This window comes from Elephas maximus, chromosome 15 (genome assembly GCF_024166365.1).
Source record: "Elephas maximus indicus isolate mEleMax1 chromosome 15, mEleMax1 primary haplotype, whole genome shotgun sequence".
NCBI classification, from domain to species: domain Eukaryota; kingdom Metazoa; phylum Chordata; class Mammalia; order Proboscidea; family Elephantidae; genus Elephas; species Elephas maximus.
This window is the reverse complement of record NC_064833.1, coordinates 2,060,493-2,083,017: the sequence shown is the minus strand read 5'-3', so window position 1 is coordinate 2,083,017 and position 22,525 is coordinate 2,060,493. Positions and strand designations below refer to the sequence as shown.

The 22,525-nt window shown below is 54.3% G+C and overlaps 1 protein-coding gene and 1 long non-coding RNA gene across 5 annotated transcripts; both read right to left on the bottom strand.

Moving 5' to 3' along the window:
* Window positions 1–13,988: 13,988 nt before the first annotated feature.
* On the bottom strand, window positions 13,989–17,059 carry LOC126058898 (uncharacterized). Its single transcript, XR_007513322.1, has 3 exons — window positions 16,936–17,059; window positions 15,848–16,025; window positions 13,989–15,567 (listed from the first exon to the last, which is right to left on the bottom strand). It is a non-coding gene; the product is annotated as an uncharacterized LOC126058898 (long non-coding RNA).
* Window positions 17,060–17,141: 82 nt separating this feature from the next.
* Window positions 17,142–19,417, bottom strand: LOC126058896 (ly-6/neurotoxin-like protein 1). 4 transcript variants are annotated; one of them, XM_049854280.1, is made up of 5 exons: window positions 19,315–19,417; window positions 18,773–18,899; window positions 18,171–18,351; window positions 17,908–18,009; window positions 17,142–17,683 (listed from the first exon to the last, which is right to left on the bottom strand). In XM_049854280.1, exons 3-5 carry the CDS (start codon window positions 18,220–18,222, stop codon window positions 17,487–17,489), a joined length of 351 nt encoding a protein of 116 aa, XP_049710237.1. In that variant the 5' UTR covers window positions 18,223–18,351; window positions 18,773–18,899; window positions 19,315–19,417; the 3' UTR covers window positions 17,142–17,486. The 4 variants fall into 4 exon arrangements, with proteins under 4 accessions (XP_049710237.1, XP_049710238.1, XP_049710236.1 ...); XM_049854281.1 differs by having other exon boundaries at window positions 18,800–18,899; XM_049854279.1 differs by lacking the exon at window positions 18,773–18,899.
* Window positions 19,418–22,525: the final 3,108 nt, after the last annotated feature.

Below are 22,525 nucleotides of genomic sequence, written 5' to 3'. Positions count from 1 at the left end.
GTGTAATCTATACTGAAGGTTGTGGTCTTTGATCTTCATCAGTAAGTGCTTCAAGTCTTCTTCACTTCCAGCAAGCAAGTTTGCAATCTGCGTAACACAAGTTGTTAATGAGTCTTCCTCCAATCCTGATGCTGAATTCTTCATATACTCCAGTTTCTCGGATTATTTGCTCAGCATACAGATCGAATGTTGTTTTTGTCAGGTGCTGTCAAGTTGGTTCAGACTCATAATGACCCCATGCACAACAGAACGAAACGTCGCCAGTCCTGTGCCACCCTCACAACTGTTGCCATGTTTGAGCCCACTGTTGCAGCCATTGTGTCAAACAAAGTGAATAAGTATGGTGAAAGGATACAACCCTGATGCGCACATTTCTCAACTTTAAACCACGCAGTATCCCCTTGTTCAGTTCAAACGACTGCCTCTTGATCTAGGTACAGGTTCCGCGTGAGCACAATTAAGTGCTCCGGAATTCCCATTCTTCACCATGTTGTCCATAATTTGGTATATCCCGCAAAGTTGGAGGCTTTTGCCTAGTTGATAAAGCACAGGTAAACATCTTTCTGGTCGTCTCTGCTCTCACCCATGGTCCCTCTGACATCAGCAATGACATCCCTTGTTCCGTGTCCTCTTCTGAATCCAGCTTGAATTTCCAGCAGTTCCTGTTGATGTACTGTTGCAACTGCTTTTGAATTATCTTCAGCAAAATTTTACTTGCATGTGATATTAACAATATTGTTTGACAATTTCCGCGTTTGATTGGATCACCTTTCTTTGAAAGAAGCATAAATATGGATCTTTTCCAGTTGGTTGTCCAGGTAGCTGTCTTCCAAATTTCTCGGCATAGACGAGTGAGCACTTCCAGCACTGCATCTGTCTGTTGAAACATCTTGAACGGTATTCCGTCCATCCCTGGCGCCTTCCGTCTATCCCTGGCGCCTTCCGTCCATCCCTGGCGCCTTCCGTCCATCCCTGGCGCCTTCCGTCCATCCCTGGCGCCTTCTATTTTGCCGTTGTCTTCACTGCAGGTTGAATTTCTTCTTTCAGTACCATTAATTCTTTTTTTTTAATTTGTATTTTGCTTTAAGTGAAAGTTTACGAATCAAGTCAGTCTCCCACACAAAAATTTATACACCTTGCTATATGGAAACTCTGGGAGGCAGCTCTATTGTGTCCTGTAGGGTCACTATGACTCGGAAGTGACTCGACGGCAACGGGTTTTTTTTTTAAATATATGCTCCTAGTTGCTCTCCCCCTAATGAGACAGCATACTCCCTCTCTTCACCCTCTATTTTTGTGTCCATTCAGCCAGCCTCTGACCCCCTCGCCCTCGCCATCTCCCCTTCAGACAGGAGCTGCCCACATAGTCTCATGTGTCTGGTTGAGCCAAGAGCTCACTCCTCACCAGTATCATTTTCTTACAGTCCAGTCCAATCCCTGTCTGAAGAGTTGGCTTTGGGAATGGTTCCAGTCTTGGGCTAACAGAAGGTCTGGGGACCATGACTTCCAGCATCCTTCTAGTTTCAGTCAGACCATTAAGTCTGGTCTTTTTTTGAGGTCTGCATCCCACTGCTCTTCTACTCCCTCAGGGGTTCTCTGTTGTATTCCCTGTCAGGGCAGTCATCAGTTGTAGCTAGGCACCATCTAGTTCTTCTGGTCTCAGGATGATGTAGTCTCTGGTTTATGTGGCCCTTTCTGTCTCTTGGGCTTGTATTATTTACCTTGTATCCTTGGTGTTCTTTATTCTCCTTTGATCCAGGTGGGTTGAGACCAATTGATGCATCTTAGATGGCTGCTTGCTAGTGTTTAAGACCCCAGACGCCACTCACCAAAACGGGATCCAGAGTTTTCCTAATAGATTTTATTAAGCCAGTTGACCTTGAAGTCCCCTGAAACCATGGTCCCCAAACCCCCACCCCTGCTACACTGGCCTTCGAAGCATTTGGTTTATTAAGGAAACTTCTTTGCTTTTGGTTTAGTCCAGTTGTGCTGACCTCTCCTGTATCGTGTGTTGTCTTTCCCTTCACCTAAGATAGTTCTTGTCTTCCATCTAATTAGTGAATACCCCTCTCCCTCCCTCCCTCCCCACTCTCGTAACCCATAACCATCAAAGAATATTTTCTTCTCTGTTTGAACTATTTCTTGAGTTCTTATAATAGTGATCTTATACAATATTTGTCCTTTTGCAGCTGACTAATTTCACTCAGCCTAATGCCATCCAGTTTCTTCCATGTTATGAAATGTTTCACAGATTCATCATTGTTCTTTATCGATGCATAGTATTCCATTGTGCGAATATACCACAGTTTATTTATCCATTTATGCATTGATGGGCACCTTGGTTGCTTCCATCTATTTGCCATCGTAAACAGTGATGCAGTGAACATGGGTGTGCATGTATCTGTTCGTGTAAAGGCTCTTGTCTTAGTCATCAAGTACCGCCATAACAGAAATACCACAAGTGGATGGCTTTAACAAAGAGAAATTTATTTTCTTATAGTCTAGTAAGTTACAAGTCCAAATTCAGGGCATCAGCTCCAGGGGAAGGCTTTCTCTCTCTGTCGGCTCTGGAGAAAGGTCCTTGTCCTCAATCTTCCCCTGGTCAAGGGGCTTCTCAGGCTCAGGGACCCCATGTCCAAAGGACACGCTCTGGTCCTGGTACTGCTTTCTTGGTGGTATGAGGTCCCCAACTCTCTGCTTGCTTCCTTTTCCTTTTATCTCTTGATAAAAGAGATAAAAGGTGGTGCAGACCACACCCCAGGGAAACTCCCTTTACCTTGGATCAGGGAGGTGACCTGAAATAAGGCTGGTGTTACAATCCCACCCTAATCCTCTCAACATAACATTATAATCACAAAATGGAGGACAACCACACAATACTGGGAATCATGGCCTAACCAAGATGACACATATTTTTTGGGGGACAGAATTCAGTCCATTACAGCTCTTATTTCTCTAGGATATATTCCAAGCAGTGGAATTGCTGGATTGTATGGTAGTTCTATTTCTAGCTTTTTAAGGAAGCGCCAAATCAATTTCCAAAGTAGTTGTACCATTCGACATTCCCACCAGCAGTGTAGAAGTGTTCCAGTCTCTCCACAACCCCTCCAACATTTATTATTTTGTGTTTTTTGGATTAATGCCAGCCTTGTTGCAGTGAGATAGAATCTCACTGTAGTTTTGATGTGCATTTCTCTAATGGCTAATGATCATGAACATTTCCTCATGTATCTGTTAGCCACCTGAATGTCTTCTTTAGTGAAGTGCCTGTTCATATCCCTTGCCCATTTTTTGATTGGGCTATTTGTCTTTTTGATTTTGAGTTTTTGCAGTATCATGTAGATTTTAGAGATCAGGCGCTGATCAGGAATGTCATAGCTAGAAACTTTTTCCCAGTCTGTAGGTAGTCTTTTTACTCTTTTGGTGAGGTCTTTGGATGAGCATAGATGCTTGATTTTTAGGATCTCCCAGTTACCTAGTTTCTCTTTTGGTGTTTGTGCTTTGTTAGTAATGTTTTATACACTGTTTATGCCATGTATTAGGGCTCCTAGCATTGTCCCTATTTTTTCTTCCATGATCTTTATCATTTTAGACTTGATATTTAGGTCTTTGATCCATTTTGAGTTAGTTTTTGTAAATGGTGTGGGGTATGGGTCTTATTTCATTTTTTTTACAGATGGATATCCAGTTATGCCAGCACCATTTGTTAAAGAGACTGCCTTTCCCTCATTTAACTGACCTTGGGCCTTTGTCAAATACCAGCTGCCTGGATTCTCAATTCTGTTCCATTGGTCTCTGTATCTGTTGTTGTACCAGTACCAGGCTGTTTTGACGACTGTGGCGGTATAATAGGTTCTAAAATCAGGTAGTGTGAGGCCTCCCACTTTGCTCTTCTTTTTCAGTAATGCTTTACTTATCCGGGGCCTCTTTCCCTTCCATATAAAGTTGGTGATTTGCTTCTCCATCTCATTAAAAAAAGTCATTGGAATTTGGATCGGAATTGGATTGTATCTATAGATTGCTTTTGGTAGAAAAGACATTTTTACAATGTTAAGTCTTCCTATCCATGAGCAAGGTATGTTTTTCCACTTATGTAGGTCTCTTTTGGTTTCTTGCAGTAGTGTCTTGTAGTTTCCTTTGTACAGGTCTTTTACGCCTCTGGTTAGATTTATTCCTAAGTATTTTATCTTCTTGGGGGCTACTGTAAATGGTATTGATTTGGTGATTTCCTCTTTGATGTTCTCCTTGTTGGCGAGTACCATCAGTTCTTGAGCACATCCTACCTCCTGAAACGACTGAATGTTGACCAATTCTTTTTGTGACTTTTCTTGCTTTATCTCTTCCATCTTTTTTTGATGCTTCCTGCATCATTCAGTATCTTGCCCATAAACCCATTAACCTGTTGCTGTTGAGTAGATTCTGACTTATAGCGATCCTATAGAACTGCCCCACAGGGTTCCCAAGGAGTGACTGGTGGATTGAAACTGCTCAGTTTTTGGTTAGCAGCTGAGCTCTTAACCACTGTGCCACCAGGGCTCTATTTTGCCCATAGAATCTTTCAAAATCACAACTCAAGGCATGAATTTTCTCTTCAGCTCTTTCAGCTTGAGAAATGCTGAGCCTGTTCTTCCCTTTTGACTTTCTAACTCTAGGTCTTTGCACATGTCATCAAAATACTTTACTTTTTCTTCCCTAGCTGCCCTTTGAAATCTTTTCAGCTCTTTTTCATTTCATCCTTTCGCTTTTGCTACACTACATTCAAGAGCAACTTTCAGAGTCTCTTCTGACATCCGTTTGCTTTTTATTTCTTTCCTGTCTTTTTAATGACCTCTTTCTTCATGTGTGATATCCTTGATGTCATTCCACAACTCAACTGCTCTTCGGCCATTAGTGTCCAATGTGTCAAATCTATTCTTGAGATGGTCCCAAAATTCAGGTGGGATATGCTCAAGGTCATACTTTGGCTCTTGTGGACTTCTTCTAATTTTCTACAGCTACAACTTCAACTCACATATGAGCAATTGATGGTCTGTTCCACAGTCGACCCCTGGCCTTGTTCTGACTGATGATGTTGAGCTTTTCCCTCTTCTCTTTCAACATATGTAGCCTGTGTGATTCCTGTGTATTCCATCTGGTGAGGTCCGCTTGTATAGTTGCCTTTATGTTGTTGAAAAAAAGGTATTTGCAATGAAGAAGTTTTGCAAAATTCTATCAGGCCATCTCTGGCATCATTTCAATCACGAAGGTTGTATTTTCCAAACTCCGATCCTTCTTTGTTTCCAACTTTCATATTCCAATTATCACTAATCATCAATGCATCCTGATTTAAGACTGAAAAAGGTGGTAAAAATCTTCAATTTCTTCATCTTTGGCCTTAGTCGTTGGTGGGTAAATTTGAATAATAGTCATACTAACTGGTCTTCCTTGTAGGCCTATGGATGTTATCCTATCACTGCCAGCGTTGTACTTTGGGATAGAGCTTGAAATGTTCTTTTTGGAGGCTGGCAGGTCCCAAATCCATCGGTCAGGAATTAGGCTGAAGGCTTCTTCTGACATGTGGCTACAGGGGTTGATGAACCTAAAGTCGACAGGTCAGACGGCTCACATCCCAAGAACCAGAGGTCAGAGGATGACAAGTTGAATGCAGGACCCAGAGAGAGCGAGCTTTGCCAGAACATCCATGTACATTGGATGTAGGCCACACCTCAAGGGAATTGATTGGCTTTCAACTGGTTGGCTGCCCACATCAGATCACAAAATGGAGGATGATTACATTATGTTAAATTATGGAAGAGCAATCACTGAGAATCATAGCCCAGTCTAGCTGACATATAACGTTAACGGTTACAGTGACCAACCTCAAGACTCAACGTGTAACCAGGGTCAGGGCTCAGCATGTGACTAGGATTAGGGCTCAGTATGTGACCAGGATCAGGGCTCAGTGTGTTTCCAAGGCCAGGCTCAGTAAGTGACTAGGGTCAGAGCTCAGCATGTGGCCAGACTCGGGTCTCAGAGTGTGACCAGGGTCAGGGCTCAAACTGTGATTTGAGTCAGGGGCATTTTAGAATTTGGTGGTGTTATTTGCCGTGGGGTGGGTTCTGACTCATAGCGACCCTATGTAAGACAGAACAAACACTGCCTGGTCCTGTGCCGTCCTCACAATTGTTTCTATGTTTGAGCCCATTGTTGTGGCCGCTGTGTTAATTCATCTCATTAAGGTGTTCCCCTTTTTCACTGACCTTCTACTTTACCAAGCATGATGTCCTTCTGCAGGGATTGATGTTGTTAGATGCTGTTGAGTTGGTTCTGACTCATAACAACCCTATGTACAACAGAACGAAACACTGCTGGGCCTGAGCCATCCTTACAATCGTTACGCTTAAGCCCAGGGATTGATTAAAAAACAAAAACAAACAAACGAACAAACAACACCAAACCTGTTGCCATAGAGTTGATTCCTACTCACAGCGACCCTATGGGTCAGAGTAGAATTGTCCCATAGGGTTTCCAAGGAGTGCCTCGTGGATTTGAACTGCTGACCTTTTGGTTAGCAGCTGTAGCTCTTAACCTTTGTGCCACCAGGGTTTCCAGGGATTGATAACCCTGTTGCCGTTGAGTCGATTCTGACACATAGCGATCCTATAGGAAAGAGTAGAACTACCCCATAGAGCTTCCAAGGAGCACCTGGTGGATTCGAACTGCTGACCTTTTGATTAGCAGCCGTAGCACTTAACCACTATGCCACCAGGGTTTCCCCAGGAGTTGATAAATAGTGCCAATTTGCCCTCCAACAATTGCATCGAATCACACTCCCAGTAACAGCCACCAGAGGGCTGGTTCTCGCCCTGTCACTCCTGTTACAAGGTGCCCACCCGGAAGATTTAAGACGCTACGTTCTGCTTTGGTCCTCTCTAGCTGAGTGCTGTAGAACGTTTCTTGTATTTCAGGACAAATATTTCTTTTACTTTGAACTTGTCACTCATGTAGCAGCTCATCTTTCCACCACATGTTGCGTTTTTCTTCTGGATTTTTAAGCACTCTTTACATATGAAGGGAATCTCCCTCCTTCCATCTGTGTGGGAAATAGTTTCTTCTCATCTTCTTTCAGTTTCATTTGTGGTATTTTTTCTTTTTCTTTTAAGATTTTTATGTAGCCATTTGGATAGTGTCTTTTTTTCCCCCCACAGCTTTGTTGAGATATAATCCACAAGTCATACAGTTCACCCATTGAAAGTGTACAACTCCATGGTTTTTGGTGTACAGGGATGTGCCATACGACATCTATTTGGGCAATGTCTGATGTTTTGGTGTATCTGTAAGTGTTTCTTTAATGTCCTTCATGCACAGAAAGGACACTATATACCATATACTAAGACAAACATTTAACCAATTGATGTTAGATAGGATCTGTACCTAACTATTTATGTACGAATTCAACTTAAAGACAGGCTTAGGAATGAAACTCGTTTGTCATCTGGGGGCTGCCTGTATGTAACACGGTGCTCCCACAGCAGCCAAGTCACACAGCCTCCCATTTCACAGAACGTTACCGTGGACTTTAAGCATCCACTCTATTTGCAGACGTGGGCAGCCGTCGCCACGGTCAATTTAGGGCGTTTTCATCACCTCAGAAAGAACCCTGCCCATCGATCCTCCCCAGCCCTCGACAGCCCTTACCTACCTCCTGTCTCTGGGTTCCCCATCGATCCTCCCCAGCCCTCGACAGCCCTTACCTACCTCCTGTCTCTGGGTTCCCCATCGATCCTCCCCAGCCCTCGACAGCCCTTACCTACCACCTGTCTCTGGGTTCCCCATCGATCCTCCCCAGCCCTCGACAGCCCTTACCTACCTTCTGTCTCTGGGTTCCCCTACTCTGGATGTTTCGCAAGAATGGAATCACGCAGTACACGGTCTTTGGTGACTAGCTTCTCTCATCAGCGTCATATTTTCAAGGTGCGTCATGTTGTAGCCTGTAGCAGCACTTCATTCCTCTTTGTGGCCAAATTATGTTCACTGTATGGATGGGCCACGTCGTGGCTGTCCATTCATCGTTTGATGGACACTCGAGCGGTTTCCACCGTCTGAGGACTGTGAATAGTGCTACAAGTTTTTGTGCAGACGTATGTTTTCATTTCTCTTGGGTCTATAACTAGGAGCGGAATTGCTGGGTCCTTAGGTAACTCTACGTCTAACCATTTGACGTGTGTCTTGCTTTTCTATTCTGCATTGTCTAGGTCTTTAAAGGCCTCTCTCTTTTTACATGTCAACCTAGGATTCAAATGGAATGCCTTTTTATATAAGGAGAGGGGACCCTCCCTTGGCAGCCACCCGTATGCAGCCTGTGTTTTTTCCCAGCTGCTCTGAAGTCCGCCCCCCCACCGCCCCCCACCGCCCTTTAGCGTCCTCTCAGTTCTCCTTTGCACTGGAATCATTTGGAATCCTGACTGTCCTCTTCTATTTTCCTGAGCCTGTGACCACACTGAGTGCTGTCCTTGTCCCACCTCTCGTGCACAACTCTCTGGGTGGGGGGTGACTTCCCCTCCTGGGTGCTCTGCCTTACGACTGCCTGGCTTTCTCACATGTTTATTTCTCGTGAGAACTTTGTCAAGGTGAGGACAGGCAAGGCCAGGGAAGGCGGTGTGTTTCCTGGTGAGGCATTAGCTCGGGGAGAGGGCCAGCACACCACAGTAGCCTCAACATCTCTGAACCGGGGGCTCTGGTCTCGTCCACCACACCATCACAGCAGTTAAATGTCTGCTGAGCAAGTGAGTAACTCTGACAAACACCAGCTCACCAAACCCAGGTCCAGCCTGGGACAAGCTATCATAGCTGTCACCTCGTCTACTCCATCATCCTGCTCACCCACGCGGCCCCTCCTGGCACCATGGCCTGCAGCAGGCACCAGGGGGTGAGACAGAGGAGCCACCGGGTATGGGTGTTGGGTGGAGCCACCCCACAGAGAGCATGCTTGGGGTGGATGAGCAAGGCTCCTGGGGAACCAGGTTGGGGAGCACGCAGATGAAGCCAGGAGGAGAGGGGCAGGCAGTGAGGCAGGGAAGAGCTAGAGCCCCTAGGCCAAGGAGCAGACTAGGGGTTCCCCCCACCAGTAGCCCCCGAGGTGTTGGGGGGGTGGGGGGCTAGACAGCATCGCTCTAGCCTCCACCCCCTCCTGCCTCTCTGCTCTGTTCCCTCAGCCTCTCGTGTCAGTGTCTCTCCTCATGCCTTCCTTCCAGGGAGCTCTTCCTCCCTGGCCCATCCCTCTGTAAGGCCCCTCCTCCCTTCCTCCAGCCCACTCCTGCGCAACCCCCAGGTCTCAACTAGGACGTCTCTCCTCTGGCCTCCTGGCTCCCACTCTGAGTCGGGTGCCCCTCGTGAGCCCCAGCTTAGCTCCCCCTCAGAGCTGTCTCGGGGCCTGGTGAGCAGCTGCATCTGCCCCTGGGGCTCTGGCCAGCTCAGTGTGGGGGCAAAGGCGGATACAGGACAGACTGCTGCAGGGCAGATTGGACCAGGGAGGCCAGGTGCCCACCTGAGCCTCTTCGCCTCCGATGCGAGCCCATAATGAAGGGTTCTGCTCACAGCGGGCAACGCGGGTCCAAATGATGCAGCTGGTATTTTATTGGGGGGACCTGAGGGCTGCACAAAGGGCGTTGCAGGCTTGAACTACAGTGGATTTAGGCAAGACTTTGGCAGGACGTCCCAGGAAGGGGGCAGTGATGGACGGTGGATGTGTGGTAGGACCAGAGCCCCCTCAGGCCTGGCTGGGAGGGGTCTTCAGGGGCGGAGGGACAGGCAGGCCATGGGCGGGAGGAGGGTGGTTCCAGCTGGAGCAGGGGGAGCTTCAGTCACCATTGCAGAGGCTGGCCTGGCAGCAGGCCATGGACACGTGGGGGCCCAGGCCCAGGGCACGGATGTCAGGACAGCCAGTAGAGCAGGACTTGGTGACCAGAGGCAGGTCCACAGGGCTGTTGCGGGGCCCTGAGTGGGCGGGAGAGAGACCATGGGGGCTCCCTGAGGCTCTGACACACCTGCCGCTGAGCCTAGGGTCAGCCCCTCCTCTGTGCACCTAGCATAGGTAGCCGCCAGTGGGACACACGGCCCCTCCCCTGCCCGCCCTGGGCTGGGTGCCCGCCCCGGGCTGGGTGCCTGGATCAGGCTCTGTGCCTCCCCGCCTGGGCAGGGAGGGCCTTGGTCTCCCACACCCCACTCACGAGTGGCCACAGAGAGGCAGTGGGTGGAGCTCTGGGGGCACCCACTCTTGGTCATGCATCCTCCAAAGCCCTTGCACTGGTAGCACCTCAGGGCGTGGACTGCAGGTGGAGGGACAGACGGACGGACACACAGACACACAGAAGGCAGGTGTGGGCAAGCTACCCAGTGCCTCACTCCCACTCTCAGAGACCCAGCTCCCCAACTCTGCGATCCACCTCTCCCCGGAGCCAGAGCCTCCAGTCCCTCATCCTGGGATGCCCAACCCTCAAGGCCCCCAGGATGGAGTGAGGGAGCAGGTCATCCTGTATCGACCCTCAGTCAAGGGCAGGTAGGCCCTGGCTCTCACCCCTCCAGCCTGTGGGGGTGCCACTGCCCCACAGGGAGGAACATGCCAGGACTGGAGGGCCCAGTGGCTCTGGTCACCACAGTCACCATGCTCAGAGGCAGGGCTGCACAGGCCAGCTGCCTGAACATCCCGTCCCTTCATCCACAGGTTGAAGGGTGGGAGGAGCCCTGAGCAGGGCCGGAACTGGGAGGGGGTGGTGGTGTGTGGAGGTAGGGGGACTTGGCTTCTGTGTGCTTCTGTGTGATCCTTGTGAGCCGCCACACCCCTCTGGGCCCAGGGGAGTGGAGGTCCAGGGGCCTGGCCTTTGGATCCTATGTGGAGTGTTTGGGGGGCTGTCAGAGGTGCTGGAGGGGGCTCCTGGAGGTGTGCTCTCTGCCACTGCCCACTTTGCCTGTGGGGGGCCGAGCAGGACCCACTAGACCCATAGAGGCCTGAGTCTGGTGGGCAGCAGGCTCCTTGCACCCCAAGACCCTCTGATAGGCTGGACCCAGTTGGGGTGACCAATGGGTGGTCTCTCCCTCTGGAGGCTGTCAACCCCTCTGTCCCAGCCCTGCAGGTGACCCAGGTTTTCCCATGCTGAGCTCTGAGTCCCTGTGGCCCCGTGGGGCAGTCCTGGGGGGCAGGGGCATGGCCTGGACCCCAAGTCTCCCAAGGAAGACAGGGCCAGACCCTTCTCCAGGACAGATGGTCCTCACGAGGGCCGAGGCAAGGTAGAGCACCCAGGGATGGAGACCCCAGCTCTGCCAGGCATATTCCTGGGAGAAGGAGTCAGCTGGTGCCCTCAGGGGACAGGCACGACTCCCATCCCAAGTCACTTAGGGCCCCTTGCTAGTCCTGAACATCCCCAACCCCAGATGGGGAAACAGAGGCTTTGCCAGGAGAGGGCCAGGGAGACGAGGGGCAGCCCAGTCTTTCTTGCTCAGGCATCTGGGTGGATGGAGGTGCTGTCTGAGTCCAGGACCTGAAGAAGCCCACTTGGTGGGAAGGTGAGCAGGTGGTGGGGGCAGATGCGATTGAGGTGGGATGCCCGTGGAAATGTCTGGCAGGCACCTGGCCCAAAGGGCCTGAAGCTGGGGGATGGGCCAGGCTGGCAGACATGGGCACGGCCAGCAAATGCTGAAGCATGGGAGGGGTAACTGCCAAGGCGAGCAAGCTGGACAGAGGAGAGGGCAGGGGGGCAGAGGATGCAGGGCCACTGGAGGCAGATAGGAGAGGCTCCAGGATGGGGTCCCTGAAGCAGCGGGGGGCGCTGACCCCAGCCAGCTGGGAGGTCAGGCCAAAACAGCTGAGAAAGACACTGAATTCCAGGGGGCAGGGGTCACTGTTGATTGGAGAGGCCTGTGAGGGCGCAGGGGGGCTGGGCACGCTGTGTGGAGTTAGGGACCAGGTACAGAAGAGTGGGCTGGCCTTCCTGGGCAGGGGAGAGTGCCAGGGCTTAGCTAGAGAGGCCTGTGGGGGCAGGAGTGGTTAAGGAGGGAGAGGTGAGTGGGGTGCAGGTGGAGGGGAAGGCGTGTGGATGGCAAGGGTTTGGTACCCGGGACAGAGGTTTCAGGGGCACAGGAATGGGCTCTTGGGGTGGGGAGTCACAGTGCAGGGCTTGGTGGCCAGGATTGGAGGAATGAAAGTAGCAATAAGGGAGGGCACCAGAGGGCGGGGGAGAGGTGGCCCTGGCCTTGGGGCCGCGCGGACTCACCCAGCTCCACGCTCAGGGTGGCGGTCAGCAGCAGCACAATGAGGAGACGCATGTTGTTCCGGGCGAGCACGAGGCAAGGACAGGGCTAGCATGAGGCTCAGGGCTCCCGGGCAGCACCTTATACTTGCTGCTCCCACCCACTCCGCCCCTGCCCTGGCCCTGGCTCCCGAAGGTCTGCGTCACTGGGCGGCCTGACTTGCCAGGAGCTGGGCTGTGGCCCCAGGCAGACCAACTCAAACCCTGACCCCAGCGTGGGTGGCTGCGTCCTGGGGCAGACCTCGCAGAATCCCATGCACTTCCTCCTTGTCCATGAGGTGGGGCTGACAGCAGTCTAGAGGACCTGGGACCACTGGGGATGGGCTGGCGCAGAGCTCAGCAATGGGCTCTGTTCTCGCTCCTGTGGCCGGGTTGGCCCCTGGCCCAGCCCATGAGCCCACCCCCTTCTCAAAACGCCAGCAGAGCTCAAGGCTGGCAGAATGCCGAGCCTTCATCAGCCCCGCAGCTCTGGAGTGAGGGGAGGATAAGATCCCCCGTGGAGGCCTCACTTTCCCTATCTGTCAAATGGGCCCCCAGTCCTGTCCTGACCCCTCCCAGGGCTGGGAGAGGACGGGAGGAAGCCGATGCTGTGACCTGCTTCTCCGTGTGAGCTGTGACTGCTGTCTGTGCAGGGACCTGGGGCTGGGGGCCTGCCCTCTTCATGAGGAGGGGTCACAGAGAAGCCCTGGTAAAAGCAGGACCCCAAGGATGGGATGACGTGGAGCCAGGCACGACAGGACCCCAAGGATGGGGTGACATGGAGCCAGGCGTGGCAGGGGCGATTCACCAACTACACCATCCTGCTGAGAGCTGGGAGGGTGCAGGGACCTGGGGGTCTGTGCTGGCTGCCTGAGTGCCTTTTATCCCCCCTGCCTGGTGGGCTCTGGGTGCTAGGGCTAGGAGGGGGTCAGGAGGGAGACAGGTCCTGGGTGAGGGGCTGGTAGATGAGGGTCCCCCTCCCAGGAAGGGGGGGAGCTGGGGTCAGAGAGCCAGAGGAGTGGTCTGAGACAGAGGGGACTTCAGGGTCCCTGCCTACCCACACCCTGGACCCCAGCCTTCCTACCCCTGCAAGGGAGCTGGTGGGCATGACTGTGGGTTTGCCTTTCTCCCAAGTACCTGGGGGTGCAGAACCGGGGGCCTAGTAAGCCTCGGGAGTCCTCCTGCTGCCCTGCCATGGGTCACCCCTTTCCCTGTCCTGGGCTGGGCTGTGAGGTCAGGCCTGGAGGAATGGGAACCTTCCCCACCAGCAGCTAAAGAATTGCTGCCTACGTGAGCCAAGGTGGACGGGAGTCGAGGGCTGATGAAGCCAGGAGGACCAGCCAAACCGGACCAGAAAGGAAGGCCTGAGCCAAGCCCGGTAGGGAGGCGGAGAGGGGCAGGGGCGTCTATCCACTTGCTCTCTCACTCGCTCGCTCATTCATTCATTCATGCAGAAATACCAGCGGGACCTCTCCTAGGGGCTGGGTGGAGAGCAAGGAAGGCGTCATGGCCAAGGGTGGAGCTCTGTCCTGGAGCAGGGGCAGTGGGGAGTCGGATGGGAGAAAGATACCTGTTTGCCAGGCCCCAGGCTGGGTACCTACGCCACGGCCTCACCAATCCTCACCAGGCCTCAGGAACTATCAGCCATCCCCATCTCACAGATGGAAGTGAGTCTCAGGGCCATGTTGATGGGCCCCAAGTCACCAGAGCTACAGGACCCACAAAACTCGCTCAGGAGGGCACGGCATGAAGAAAGCATCGCTCCATTTCTTTTTTTCAGAGTTTTAAAAGTATAAGTAAAACACAGGTTCATGGCCACAAATCCAACACTCCAGAGAGGGGCGGGGAGGCGACACAGGCCCCGCCCTTCCCCAGGAAGGGCGTGGCCACAGCTCTGCACACCTGCCTTCTTGCTCACCTTGCTGTGATGCTGTCCCACCTGCCTCCAGCTTCTCCGTGGCTTTTCCATACCCCATGGAGCACAGGCAATGTCCTCATCCCCAGGGGCCAGGTGTGTTCAAGCATCTGCCCCCAAGGGGGGTGGTCAGGGCTGGGCCGACCCCCAGTGGTGTGGGGGCAACCCCTGCCATTTTTGTTCCCTCGAAGGGTCGGACCCCTGACTCTAACCCTCACGGTTTCTCAAATCTCCTGAGCTTTTCTGCCCAAAGCTCTTTTGATTCCTTAATGTGCTAAGATTCTATTAGGCGGACAAGCCCCCTTTCCAGCTTCCTCCTTCCCTGCTTGGAGGTGCTGCACCCCCAGGACCTCCAGGTAATGGGGGAAGAGACTGCACAGTGTGGGTGGGGGTTTGGTGGGCGGGGGCTCCAGCCAGCCTGAGGTGTCTCTCAGGCTGTGTGCGTCTCAGTGCCTCAGTTTCCTCATTTATATAAGGGGCACACTAGTGCTCCCACCTGGAAGGGTGGTTGGAGAGCAGCAGTGGGTATATGTGAGTGGTCATTTTCACGGACACAGTTTGCACGTAACTACTTGTTTGAGTTCCCGCATTTTATTTTGGCCAGTCTGGCCACTTGGGCAGGGCCCAGCATCAACGAGTACCTTCCGTGCGCTCTGGGCTAGGAGCAAGGACAGGAATCACCAGACTGAACTGTCTGCAGGGGTGGGGTTGCAGCATGGCCTCGGGCTGGGGGCTAGGTCACGGTCAGAGGGAAGGACATGGCGGATGTGGGGGCTGAGGGTCAGGTGTGCAATGACGGTCAGCTTTGCAGCTCTTCCCTGTTCCCGGATCCTGGCACCCAGTGGGCAGCCAGCCAGGCCTCTGCCCCATGGAGACAGGCGGAGGGAGGACCTGGTCCAGTCCTGGTGGATGCCACCAGCTCGGCAAAGATGGCCTTGCACAAGTAGGGTGGAAATGACGTTTCCCGGGCCTCTCCTGCTGAGCCAGAGATGTCCCTGGTGGGGGCCCCAAGTTCCCTCCCTGCCAGCATTCTGACCCCCCACTTGCTCGCTGGGTTGGCGGTGAGGGGAGCTTGGGGGCAGTGTTCAGCCCCCTCTTGGTCTCCCCCAGGACACCTGGGATGGGAGCTGAGGCCCTGGACAGCCCTGCCTGGGAGAGAGCCCGTCCCAGCCTGGCCCCATGCTCACCCTGCAGCGCTCCTGGGGCGGGAGTCCTGTTTGCAACCCCTTCCCACCTCCTGGTCCACCATGAAGCCCTATCCTCCCGGGCCCACCCCCAGGGCCCTGCTCACCCAAGCCCTTGGCAGGTGATCCATATGGCTCTCCTCCTTCTCTAGTTACCCGAAAGACGACCCCATCCCGCCCCAGCCTGCTTTCTCCACATCCTGCCCTGCTCACAGGTGAGAAACAGAGGCCAGGAAAAAGCTCCCCCCCCGCCCCCGGCAGTCCTGGAGAGCATGTTCCCAACCCCCTGATTCCCAAGGCCCAGTATAGCCCAGAGCAAAGCTCTGCAAGTGAAATTTTGGGCAGAGGCTACCTGACGAGGGTGCTGCTTTGGGGCTAGGGGTTTCTGTGTTCCTGGGACAATCTCCCTGCTTGGCCAGTTGCCACCACCCAGCCCGCCTGGACTGAGCCAGTTTGAGGGACACCTCAGGGATTTCCCTTCACACCTGAGCTGAAGACCATGGTCAGGTGAGGAGCAGCCAGGTGCTCTGGGTCCCAAGTGTTGTCTGATGGGGACGTTCTGGCATGCTGCATGCCCTGTCTGGCTTCATTCCTGGGGGACAGGCTCTCCAGGGCCACCAAAATTTGAATGGTGGGTGTTAGGCTGACCCACCTTTCCCACACCTGGCAGTGGATGGGGGTCACATGGGTGGGGTGTGGGGACTTTTAAAGAATGCTGATTCTTGGGCCCACTAAGTCAGAAGCGGGCTCCCCTGGAGTCCCAGTGGCCAGCTGGGTGAGGAGCACCCCATGGGAGGGAGGAGTTCTGTGGGCCAGGGAGGCACCCCAACCCTGCCCCAGAAAAAGATCGGGGGCCGCTTCGGGAGACCAGAGGGAGAGGCAGCCGAAGCGGGGCAAAGCCATCACCAGGTGAGGGGATCTGAGCAAATGGGGGGAGAGTGCCCCGCATGCCACTGCTCCGACTCTCCCCCGTGCCTCACCCCCAGGACCCCCAGCCTCCACTCCCTTTTGGCCCGGTCTCTCCGCTGCCTCGCCAGCCCAGCCCCGGCATCCTCGCCAGCGGCCCCCACTCGCGCCCCTGTGCGGGCCCCAGCCTCCACGAGGGGCGCCCCTCCCGCCGGAGCGCGCCCACGGGCATGCACACGGCTACCCTGAGCGCGCACGCCGCCCCGCGCACGCGCCCCGCCCGTCCCCCAGGCGGTCCGGCTTGGCCGCCCTTGACATTTGTCAAAGGCGGCTGAGCTGAGGCTGCGGCCTGAGCGGCGGCGGGGCGGGCTGCGGGCTGCGCAGCGCAGCCCTGCTGCAGCTCCCCCACCGTCCCTGCCCCCCCGCAGCTTGCCCAGTAGAGCCGCGCAGCCAGCTCTCAGGCAGACCAAGTATGGCCAGGCTGCCACCTGCCCCATGTCCCTGCCAGCCCCAGGCCGAGCACCAGTCCCGAGCCCCCGGGGTGGGAGGTGGGATGGATTTGGCTGAGCAACAGGGATAGAGGCCTCACTGGAGGCAGGCTGGCCTCTAGGGCCAGGGGAGCCTCTGACCCCAGCTGCCCCCTCCCTGCCAATAATTGTTCAGATACCTGAGCCTGGCACTCATCCTAGGACGACTGATGTTGGGAGTCCTTGCTCACGTGACACTCGCCCTGGGCAGCTCAGGGCCTCGGCTGGAGCCTGGGAATGCCCTTCCCCCTAGGACTCAAGGAAGGATCTCTAACCACCCCCCACCCCCACCCCCACCCCCAACAGACCCACAGCCCACTGAGGCAGGGCCTGGCACCTAGGCTTCCAGAAAGGTGGGGCGTAGCCATGTGCCCTTCCCTGGGTGTGCCCCCGCCGACGGAGCTCCCCCTGGCCCACCCCCAGTACACCCTCTGCCAGCTCTCCCATGAGACCAGAAACTTTTTCGTGGTCCAGTCCCAAATGATCCGCTTGGAAAGAAAAGATGCGGTGCTTGGGGGCGGTCCCGACTGCTCCGGCAGACAGGCCTGGCAGACAGGCCTGGGTCCTGGGTGTGGCCTAGGGGGTCTGGGGAGGGTAGAAGGTCAGCAGGGTGTGCAGGGTGAGGGCAGGGCAGTGCCTGTTGAGAGCTTTGTCCACGAGTGGTCTGCTAGGGGGTGGCACGCCCAAGGCGTTAGAGCAGACCCCAGAGGGTGACCAGGAGTGCCGGGGCCAGAGCCAGGGCGGCGGGGGCTGCGAGGCCAGCACCGTTGCAGAGGTCATACTGACAGCAGACGGTGGTGGAGGCGTGCTTGGAGTAGCCGTCGTAGACGGTCTCAAAACAGCGGGGGACACAGGACTTGCTCACCTTCATCCTGTACGGGGTGTAGTCTGCAGGACGGGAGGACGCCGTCGTCTTGCAAGAGCTGGGCCCCAGCTGGCCCAACCCCAGCATGCAGGGCCATGAGAGTGGGGTCCCTCTCAGACCCTCAGCTCCCTGGGGCAGCTGGGAGCTTCCCTCCTCAGTCTCCCCACCCTCCCGGGGACAGGGAGAGCCAACCCCCCTCCCCCGGAGCTCCCCAGGGCAGGACCCTGGGGTGGCTGCGCCCACTCACAGGTGCGTGTGGTCATGCAGTAGGAGACCATTGCTGGGCAGCGCATGGGGTTGAAGCAGTTCTCTCCGTTGTAGGCACAGACGTGGCAGTCCAGAGCCTGGGCTGGGAGTTGGGGGACAGGAGGTCACAGTTCAGGGAGAGGACCCCCTCCAGCCCATCAGACCCCACCTCCATCAGCTCCCCATGGGGTGACAGCTGGAAGGAAGGAAGGAATTCTGGCTCCCCTTGCCCACTCTCAGCCTGCCTGTGTCCATTCACCTTACCCAGAGGTAGGCCCACCAGGGCCACCAGGAACAGGCTGAGCAGGGGCGCCATGGCTGGAGGTGAAAGGGCTGGGTGGGAGTGGGACGGCTGACAGCAGCTGGTCCTGGTTGCAGATCAGGGGGGCTGTGGCATGTAGGGTCAGGCAGCCTGGGCGCTCCTGGTCTAAGGGAGGCTGCAGCCCTGCACAGAGGATGACAAAGACCAGGCAGTCAGCACCAGCCTGAGGGTGCACTGCATAGCCCTTCTGGGGCAGGGGTGGGGCAGCCACAGGGAGTCCCCAGTTAGCTGAGCATGGGAAGGCTTCCTGGGGAGGGGTCACTAAGGTGGCAATGGAGGGAAGCAGGGTAGAGACATTCCAATCAGGGAGACCAGATGTTCTGGAGAAGGGGAGGGGGCGGTCAGAGTGAGCCGAGGAGGCAGGAGAGGCCAGCAGTTAGAGCCTGGAGTGTCAGGGGACCTATGGACGCCTGGTACAGGGCCCCCAACCCCCCCCCCCCCCAGAGCCCTGGTGCAGGGAGGCCAGCCAGGGCAGGACTGGGCCTGAAGGTGTCTGGGTCTCTTCTCGATGCGTGGGGCCCCCACTCCCTGCTTCTTTTAGGACCTAGCTGGAGCCCCTCTTCCGGAAGACCTCCAGACGGCTGCTGCCTGAGCCCTCAGGTCTCGGTTCCCCCGCAGCGGGGCTCCCGCGGCTGCAGGCTCAGCTGTGCCCAGCCCGGGCCAACGGCGCTCTGAAAGCATCCGGGAGGGTGCCTGAGCAGGAGGGCCGGTGAACTCCCCAGCCTGGGGTGGTGTTTGGCAAGGGGAGGGGGAACCGGAACTGCGCCTTCCCCCTCCCCCCGAGGGGACACTCGGTCCCCGGCCCCGCCCCGAGACTAAATTAGACTCCCCCTCCCTCCCAGCACCACGGATCTGTCTCTCTTGATCCATTTCCCGGGCACCAAGCCCAAGCCGACCGGGGCCCAATTCAGACCAGGCCTGCGGCACCTGCAGCGCTTCTCGTCGCCACCCGGGGAGCCCTGCCCCGAAGACTGCGGTCGCGGGCCCGGGGACCTCTGCCAGGCGGAGGCGGTGTCGGGCGGGGGTGTCAGGGATGACCTCGCCCGTGACCTCCACTGCACTGAGCCCCCGCCGCCCCGCACTCACCCGGCCGCCCGCCGCTCCCCGCCTGGGTCTGTGGGTGTTTCTGTCCCTGCGCCCAGCGGGCCAGCGCCGCATCGCCCACTCGGCGTCTTAGCTGCCTGGGCCCGCCCGCCGCGCCTGAGCTCACGCGGGCCCCGCCCCGGGTCCGCCCCCAGCCCGCCCCGGGTCCGCCCCCAGCCCGCCCCCAGCCCGCCCCCCGCAGCCCTGGCACAGCCCTGCCTGCCCAGATCGCGGGTTCGCCTGCTCGCGCTTTAGTGGACACGGACACCTACCCAGGCGTCACGACGCAGCGACACCGCGGACAGCCAGCCACTCCCAGACACATACCAGTCCCTGCAGTGACACCCATGCGACCCGCAGAATCACGTGCTCAAACAGCGCCGCAGCCCGCCCCCATTGCCACCAGCCACATGTGCCTCCCTCACCCACGCCCTGTCATTAACCTCCATGAATCCGACCCTCAACGCCGAAGCTCAAGCCTGAGTCGCCTCCACGCTCCGCCATTACCTTGGCCTGTTGGGCCTAACCGCCCCGTCCCCTCCTTACGGGAATAGGGCCTGTTCGGTCAGCCGGGGTCCTCACCTGGCCCTGCCTCAGCTGCTGTGTGACCTTGGACAAGTTAACCAACATCTCTGTGCCTCAGACCCCACGTGGGTGAGGAGCCAAACCCAGGATGACCAGGGCCTGAGTCATAGGAGTAGTAATGGCCTTAACAAAAGCTGGCTCTCATAGGTCGTTGGCAGGACTGTGGAGGGCTGGCCCAGTGCCCCCTAGCATGGTGTTAAAAATAATTAAAACTCAAGGAAATTGAAACATAAGGTTTATTCCGAGCAGTTGTTCTACTGCCTGTGGGTCCTGACTCATAGCAACCCTGCAGGACAGAGTGGAACTGCCCCATAGGGCTTCCCAGTCTGTGGTCTTTACAGCAGCAGACTGCAACAACTTTCTCCCCAGGACCAGCTGGTGGGTTTCAGCTGCTGACCTTTCAGTTAGCAGCCTGACGCCTAACCATTGTGCCACCAGGACTTCCTCTATAAGCATATTTGCTGTTGTTGCTAGGTGCCGTCGAGTCGGTTCCAACTCCCAGTGACCCTACGTTCGACAGAACGAAACCCCACCCTGTCCTGTGCCACCCTCACAATCTTTGCTATGCTTCAGCCATCGTTGCAGCCACTGTATCTGTCCACCTGGTCGGTAGTTTTCCTCTCTTTTGCTAACCCTCTACTCTAGCAAGCATGATGTCCTTCTCCAGGGACTGATTCCGCCTGATAACATGTCCAAAGTATGTGAGACGAAGTCTCCATCCTTGCTGCTAAGCAGCATTCTGGCTGTACTTCTTCCAAGACAGATTTGTTCATTCTTCTGGTTCTTGTTGTTAGGTGCCGTCGAGTCGGTTCTGACTCATAGCGACCCTATGCACAACAAAACGAAACAGTGCCTGGTCCTGAGCCATCCTTACAATCGTTGTTATGCTTGAGCTCATTGTTGCAGCCACTGTGTCAATCCACCTTGTTGAGGATCTTCCTCTTTTCCGCTGACCCTGTACTCTGCCAAGCATGATGTCCTTCTCCAGGGACAGATCCCTCCTGACAAAATGTCCAAAGTATGTAAGATGCAGCTTCGCCATCCTTGCCTCTAAGGAGCATTCTGGTTGTATTTCTTCCAAGACAGATTTGTTTGTTCTTTCGGCAGTCCATGGTGTATTCGATATTCTTTGCCAACACCACAATTCAAAGGCGTTCAATTCTTCTGTCTTCCTTATTCATTGTCCAGCTTTCACGTGCATGTGATGCGATTGAAAATACCATGGCTTGGGTCAGGCACACCTTAGTCTTCAGGGTGATATCTTTGCTCTTCAACACTTTAAAGAAGTCCTTTGCAGCAGATTTACCCAATGCAATGCATCTTTTGATTTCTTGACTGCTGCTTCCGTGGCTGTTGATTGTGGATCTAAGTAAAATGAAATCCTTGGCAATTTCCATCTTTTCTCCATTTATCATGATGTTGCTCATTGGTCCAGTTGTGAGGATTTTTGTTTTCTTTATGTCGAGGTGCAATCCATGCTGAAGGCTGTGGTCTTTGATCTTCATCAGTAAGTGCTTCAAGTCCACTTCACTCTCAGCAAGCAAGGTTGTGTCAGCTGCATAACGCAGGTTGTTAATGAGTCTTCCTCCAATCCTGATGCCCCGTTCTTCTTCATATAGTCCAGGTTCTCGGATTATTTGCTCAGCATACAGACTGAATAGGTATGGTGAAAGAATACAACCCTGACACACACCTTTCCTGACTTTAAACCAATCAGTATCGCCTTGTTCTGTCCAACAACTGCCTCTTGATCTATGTAAAGGCTCCTCATGAGCACAATTAAGCGTTCTGGAGTCACCGCTCTTCGCAATGTTATCCATAATTTGTTATGATCCACACAGTCGAATGCCTTTGCATAGTCAATAAAACACAGGTAAACATCCTTCTGGTATTCTCTGCTTTCAGCCAGGATCCATCTGACATCAGCAATGATATCCCTGGTTCCATGTCCACTTCTGAAACCGGCCTGAATTTCTGGCAGTTCCTTGTCAATGTACTGCTGCAGCCGTTTTTGAACGATCTTCAGCAGAATTTTGCTTGCGAGTGATATTAATGATATTGTTCTATAATTTCCACATTCAGTTGGATCACCTTTCTTGGGAATAGGTACAAATATGGATCTCTTCCAGTCAGTTGGCCAGGAAGCTGTCTTCCGTATTTCTTGGCATAGATGAGTGAGCACCTCCAGCGCTGCAGCTGTTTGTTGAAACATCTCAATTGATATTCCATCAATTACTGGAGCCTTGTTTTTCGCCAATGCCTTCAGAGCAGCTTGGACTTCTTTCTTCAGTACCATCGGTTTCTGATCATATGCCACCTCTTGAAATAGTTGGACATCGACAAATTCTTTTTGGTATAATGACTCTGTGTAGTCCTCCCATCTTCTTTTGATGTTTCCTGTGTCGTTTAATATTTTCCCCATGGAATCCTTCACTATTGCAACTCGAGGCTTGAATTTTTTCTTCAGTTCTTTCAGCTTGAGAAACACCGAGCGTGTTCTTCCCTTTTCGTTTTCTATCTCCAGCTCTTTGCACATGTCATTATAATACTTTGTCTTCTCAAGACGCCCTTTGAAATCTTCTGTTCCGTTCTTTTACTTCATCAATTCTTCCTTTTGTTTTAGCTGCTC